At 35.8% G+C, this 7,168-nt stretch overlaps 1 protein-coding gene across 1 annotated transcript in view; it reads right to left on the bottom strand.

The window, feature by feature from the left end:
• Positions 1-1,551: 1,551 nt before the first annotated feature.
• LOC107704534 (CXADR-like membrane protein) overlaps positions 1,552-7,168 on the bottom strand; it is a 12,997-nt gene continuing 7,380 nt past the window's right edge. Inside the window, exons 2-5 of the mRNA XM_016507474.1 lie at positions 6,881-6,921; positions 6,466-6,792; positions 6,158-6,234; positions 1,552-1,566 (exon numbers count right to left, since the gene is read on the bottom strand). Coding sequence (XP_016362960.1) covers positions 1,552-1,566; positions 6,158-6,234; positions 6,466-6,792; positions 6,881-6,921 — 460 coding nt within the window. The remainder of the gene's footprint in view (positions 1,567-6,157; positions 6,235-6,465; positions 6,793-6,880; positions 6,922-7,168) is intronic.

Raw genomic sequence — 7,168 nt, 5'->3', positions numbered from 1 at the left:
CCAGGTCCTCCAGTGTATAACTGTCTGCCACTGCACCATGGCCTTGCCCTCTGCTCCACAACCCAGGCCCACAACTGTTCTGCGATTCTGACTCTGTTCCCCTGCATGGGCATAGCCCTCCATCCCTTCCCCTATTCTGCCTCTGCTCTACCACCCTCCTGGACTTTTTGGGTTTTGTTTATGTTTTGGGGTGGGTTTTTCACTAGGGCGTCAAGTGCTGCCCTTAGAGGGGGGGATATGCAAGGTCTGTTTTGGGTTTTGTTTCATGTTCTTGTTTTCATGTCTTTTATTTTGTAATTTGATTTATGCTGTTGGTTTCATGCTTCCCTTGCCCTCATGTATTTCTGCCCTGTGTATGTGTCAAGTTCTGATTGGTTGTTATAGTCATGTGTCTTGTTCCTCATTGGTTATTGTCCTGTCATGTGGTTCTCAGTTCTGTTCCCCATTGGTTGATTCTTGTCATGTGACCCATAGAGTTTGATACAAATAGCCCTCATGTTCCCATTGTTCTTTGCCGTGTATTAATGTATGTACCTGCTGTCGGTGAGTCTAGTCTGTTCATGCTACGTCAAGTCTGTTCATGCCTCGTCAAGTCTTTGTTTGGGTCACTCTGTTAAATAAACTGCACATGGGTTCTTCAACTTGCCGTTCAGTGGACTACTCATTACAACGCATTGACTTTCACATGCTTTTCACATGTACTCTATCTTCACCATTATCAATATCGAACATGTTTCTGATCTCAGTTGTTTTGTCTCCAATTATCTGTCTCTCATATGTGGACTTTAGTTAATCAATAAAAGAAATGACGAAAGCTCAGTTTTATGTCTTCATTGGTTAAACTACAAAATATTGCGCGAAGTTCACTGAACAATAATTACATTTAATAAATAATAATAAAAATAGGCTGCTCTTTTCCTACATCTGATGTGCCATTTGACCCTATAAGTGTAATGAACAGCAGTAAGAGTCTTGGCACCACGAGTGGGCCCGAGGGGGCATGACCTGGCCACTTCGGTACCTGCGCCCCCTCACCTTGCCGATTCATGGAACATGGTTTCTATCAAGGCCCACTCTAGAAACTCAAATGCCCCTCCAGTTTGTGTGGGCTGGCGTAGACTGAGCGGTAAATTAAATGAGTAAAAGTACTTGTACTTACGTGAGTACGCTATTGAAGCTTCATTTGTAAAATCTTCTGGTAGAATGTTGCATTCTGGATCAAGTAAAACATTTCTCTGAATAATGTCTTATATATTCCCACTGTCATTGTGTCTCGAAACACTGTCATGTCTTGACTTTACTGTAAGAGCAGGACAAAAACACAGACATCCTCATTCTGACCTACAGACAAAAAAGGGAAAGAGAGAGAACTGAAAACAGCTGAATACAGTTTGGATTTTCCATGAATTGCTGTTCAGATTTTGCTTGATATTAACACCAACATATAGAAAAACAGTTACTGAAGAGACTAGCTGGATATAGATACCTACATTAAGGTTTTTGGTTGTCATATCTGGGCTCAATCCAGAAAGATCTTTCTCATAGTTCCTCTCACTCTTCTTCATCCTGACAGACTGAACAAATGCTGTGAAGAGACTGTAATATTCCCTGGCAACCTGATGGGTGGAGAGACTTTGACTTGTTACTTGTCAGACCTAATGAGCGAGTAAATGTTTAGTAAGTGGGCAGATCACGTGTTTAGCAAGAAACAAATCACAGTGGTTCCTGTTCCCAGGGTCTCTAAAATGAACAAAATAATAATAGTATCACACACAGACAGACAAACATATTGATCTCTGTATACATGGTTATTTAAACACTCAAGTTTTCTGAATTATGTCTGACACATTCCTGCTATCATTTTGACTTTATTATCATCAAGAGAACGACATGAATGCAAATTTTACATCATTCATGAACCGCAGAGAAACTGAAACACACAGAAGAAAAACATACTGTACATTGGATCTCATAAGCATATCAGCATATTTGAATACCTTGAAAGCAAATGCAGTGTGTTTACAGGATTGTTGTATTACATTATTGCATTAAATGGACCAAATGCCTTAGGCATCTATACTGATAGTAGACAGCAATACAGTATACAGATACAGTCACTTTGTTTTTTCCTCTGATGATATAGTTTTGAGGATATTTCTTTGTTAAAAGACTAATGATGGATGCATTCTTTTTTTGTGAAGCTTCAAAACCTTTGCACGTCATTTTTGGAACCAGTGATTCAGAGCTTGCATCAAACTGCCAGTGTCACATTATTTCAGTAAATGAGGCTTTGTTATAATATATATCGATACAACTTTTTACAACTTGTGAATCCAACTGTTCCAAATATAATATAAAAACCAAACAAGTCCTGCTTACAAAATATGTGTGTGCAATGTTACCTAGTTACCAGTGTGTCCACTAATATTATGTGGGAGAAAAACAACTTTCAGGGAATTTGGAAAACGCTAGATAAAGACCACGGGTAGAAAGATGTATGTGAATGCATTACTTGTTTTAATGGAGAACAAATGCTTGCACAATTGCATTGAATGTGTAAGATGTCCCCTCTCTCCAATTAAATATGTAAATGTTCATATGCCTGTATATTAATCATATAATACTTTTACCTTTCAGATTAATCTCCTTAACTGGGATTCCGCTTTGTCTGTGATCAGTTAGGATTTATTTATTCTAAATTTCGACAAGTGTTACCAAGTTACTTGTGGTCTGGGCCATTATTTTTTAGTAAAGAAAAAGAAGCAGTTTTGTTGTTTAATTTAAAACAATTGTCCAGATAGATAGTAGTTCCTGAAGACTGACTAGGTAACACTTATAACGTTAGGTAACACTAAGTAACTTATATTTTATGTCTTGACACACTAAACGGTCACTGACACAGTAAAAACATACATTTCTGTGAGGTAGACTGACAGATTGATACAGTAGGTTGTGTAAAATCAATATCACATGTGTGATCGTGTTGGTTTTAGGAAAAACAACACTTTTGCTTGTGTGATCATTCATATATCATATGTTATAAATATACAGTATATTTAACAAAAATTATTATTGGGAGATTTCTTGCCTCATACTGTACCTTGAATACTTGTATCATTTTCTGTGATTGTGGTGTCGTTTCTGCCCCAAGCCCCATTCATTTGTGACTGGAAAGCAACTACTAATTAAACAAATAGGTAAAGGTGGATCCATGGGCAGGACCTCAGTCTTGCCCACAAGCATCCTTGAAGAATTTGGACATCCATATTATGTTCTTTAACCACAAAATCACAAGCTTGTAAATCACAAGGCTTTACAGTATGTGTTAGTCCAAACTTTATTAAATAATAATAATTTGTGAAACCCATATGAAGCAATCACTACTCAGGTGTTACCTCGTCATGCCTCAGATACTACTAGGAATCTGGACTATTATTTTAAAGTAGAAAAATGTCAGTGGTCTAGATCACTAGTAGTTCCCACAGAGTAACTAACTAGGTTTCAAACATTGTTAATAGGAATGCCAGTACATTTGTTTGGTGTATTGCTTGTTTTAACAAATGAACAAATGTAAATGTAAAACATTTGGTGAATAAGTAGGTGAATTCAGTTTGATAGGGACACTTTTCCCAGTCATTTCAATTACTAAAATGTGTCCCAATCAGCCTGAATTCAGAAATGACTAAAAATATCCAAACAACCTTTACAGATTTAATTTTATTTACTCAATTTAACGGGTCTTGAACATACAAATGAAGCTTATTTACATATGAAACACAATGGTCCTCGTTTTCAGTGTATATAGCCTACCTGAGCACACTGAAGTACATTTAAGTAAATATACAAATGTTTACTAATATAGAATTGTTAAGGCAGCAACATATTGACAGGCTTATCCATCTATAACTTCAGCCAAAAATGTACCGGTTTCAAGATCACAGTCAAAATGCAGTACATAAGGCAAGGATGTAACAGTACAAAACATCAGAAAACTGTAAACATTCAGCTAAAAAAGTAACTTTTAACTTACAAAGTCAAGACACAAGGCAAAGTTATTTAAATAGCACACTTCATACACACTAGTAATTAAAAGCATTTGACATACAAGTAAAAAAAGGAAAAAGAAAGAAAGAAAAAATAAATGACAGGATACGATATAAAAGGAAAATATAAAAATAGTTATTTACATTTTTTACATTGTATTTTTTTTTCTTACAAGGTAGAAACTGAATCCATGATTACATGTGATTGTCTTATCAGTACAAATGTTGCTAATAACATCAAAACATCTAACACTTCTAAAAAATAAATGTATAAATAATAAAATAAAGATGGATATTCATGAAATGTCTTGTGCCCAGGTACGCAGTTTATAGGCACTGTTGTTTTGAGGCTATTAAGGAAATGTTACTCACACAAACATTGTTTTGTGAACCTCAATGTTCAGCAAATATGATGCTATGCAAACTAAACATATTTCCGAAAAGTCAAGCCAATGGTGATTCATGTTTTACTAGTTATTGTTGTTTTCCCTTGGAAACTCTTATCAGTTCAAGCAAGGTCATTTGTTGTGGCTTCAAGCTACTATGAGACCTTCCACTGACCTTCTCTCTTTTATTCACAGATATGACACGCATGAAAGAATGATGGAAGTGTGCCGCTTCCCGCAAAAACAACTGTACAATATATAGGCTTACGACTAGAGATGCACCGACTGCAATTTTCTTGGCCGATTCCGATTTCCAATTTTTTTGTTAGTGTGATCTGTCGATACCGATTTTTGCAGATTCCGATTTTTATTCTAAGAACTATAATTGACAGCATATAAAAACAAAAATCTACTTTTCTTCAACGCAAAGTTTTATTTACATCAAAAAAAAACAAGTAAAAAGTCGGTAATAAAATAACACAAAAAAATTGCGAACGACATCACAAATAAATGCAATAGAATAAAGAGAGCTATGAAACTACGTTTTTCAGGTTCAGTAAGTTTTTATTCAGGTAAGAAATACTACAGAAATTAAAGTAATCAAATGTAAAATAACACAGTTATCCGATCAGCGAAAACGCATGAAATGACCAGGTGTAAACAAGACCTATATTGGGTCCGTGGATAAACTCTTAAAGGGACCGCAGTCCAATATTCCTACTGCTGTCTGTCATGTTAATCAAAGACCAAAAGACAAAAAAAAAATCACTTTCTGCTCTTGACTGAATACGTTTTATAACTTTAATGGTAAGCATTAATCTGTATTAAATTTTTTACAATGAAAGCTACAGAAATTAAAGTAATCAAATGTAAAATAACACTGGATGTGTTATTTTACATTTGATTACTTTAATTTCTGTAGCTTTCATTGTAAAAAATTTAATACAGATTAATGCTTACCATTAAAGTTATAAAACGTATTCAGTCAAGAGCAGAAAGTGATTTTCTTTGTCTTTTGTTCTTTGATTATCATGACAGACAGCAGCAGGAATATTGGACTGCGGTCCCTTTAAGAGTTTATCCAAGGTCCCAATATAGGGCCTGTTTACACCTGGTCATTTCATGCGTTTTCGCTGATCGGATATCTATCTGATTTGTTAAAACGTTTCCATTTACACTTGGCCACATAAATGTGTCGTCGCAAAACGGATATAAATCCGATCTTCGATTCCCGCGCTATATTTAAGTAGTAGAGCACCTTGCGAGCTCCTGATAATTTTTAGGGAACTGACTTAAAATCCAAAACCACGAACAACCACATCACATGTCACTTTAGACTGCTAGGTAGCCTTATAGTGTGCAGATAAGGAAGATACAGAAACGCTCATTCAATCTAGTGGTTTTCTGTTCTTCAAACAAATGCTTTGTCTACTCGTCTTTTTATTTCTTTTTCTATCCGAAGCTGCTGCAGCAACAATGAAAGCACCAACCTCCTCCTCTGACTCCATGTTTAATGCAAAAGCTCATGCAGTTGCTGCAGGAAAGCAAAGCTGTACAGTTGCTTCATTTACCAACTGTTTCATCAGGACTATCAGCCTTTACCGATTCATATTGTGTACTCAAAACCTCACGAGTGGCTGCCCCGTGGCTGATTGAGCACTTTTTTCTCAAGAATACTACAATGAAAACTATAACCAATATAAGTAACACATGTAATATAATGCAAACCAAGAGCAAAGGCAGCGATGGCCCCATTCCCTCATGGTCTGTTTCTCCTTTGTTTCCTTGTTCAGTGGATACTGATTCTGAAAAAAAAAAAGTTGTACAGAAAACATTACCTCACTGTGATAAAGGCAACACAGGTCGATCTAAAATTCATAGCAGCTTTCAGACTGGAATATCACTAGTGAATCTCAAAAACTGGATCAATCACTTACAGTATTTAGATTTAAAAAACAACAACAACAACTTTAAATTAAAAACTTCACACTAATTTAAACTTAAAAACTTAGCACTAATCTACTATTTTCACATACCGTTGATGATCAGCTCTACAGTCTGATATTCAGATGAGTGTGTAATGGCACAGATGTATTGTCCTGCATCAGTGTGTTGAAGATTGTTGAGTTTGATGGAGAAATTTCCTCTCAGATACTCTTCAGGGAAAATTTCAGTTCTGTTTTTGTACTTTGGGTCCTGTGTCATTGGTGAATTACTGTGTGGAATTATATCAACTACAATTTTGCTACCATTGTGTATCCAGCTCAAATCAATGTCTTGAAGTTTAAGATCATGTTGAGTTGAAGAACACGGCAGGACAACAGAACCACCAATAACAGCCTCAACTGTGACCTGCAGACACACTGAAATCACACAAACTTTAACTGTAAACACAAAGTCTGGCATTTATGTTGTATGAATTTAACTCTCAGATGTAGTTTTTGTTCTCACCTTTGTTTATCAGCACTGCAAATACACCGATGAAGCAGCTACTGCAGAAACAGAAAAAGATTCTTAAACTTCCTCAACTTGAATAGCATGGTTCAAGCAGCAATACTGATAAAACATTTACATTTACATTTAGTAATTTAGCAGACGCTTTTATCCAAAGCGACTTACAAATGAGGACAATAAAAGCAGTCAAAACTAACAAAAGAGCAACAATATGTAAGTGCAAATGACAAGTCTCGGTTAGCCTAACGCAGTACACGTAGCAAGGTGTATATATATATATATATA

Source organism: Sinocyclocheilus anshuiensis, unplaced genomic scaffold (genome assembly GCF_001515605.1).
Source record: "Sinocyclocheilus anshuiensis isolate Anshui unplaced genomic scaffold, SAMN03320099.WGS_v1.1 scaffold2038, whole genome shotgun sequence".
NCBI classification, from domain to species: Eukaryota; Metazoa; Chordata; class Actinopteri; order Cypriniformes; family Cyprinidae; genus Sinocyclocheilus; species Sinocyclocheilus anshuiensis.
The sequence above is the reverse complement of the archived record's forward strand: the minus strand, read 5'-3'. Positions and strand labels throughout refer to the sequence as shown.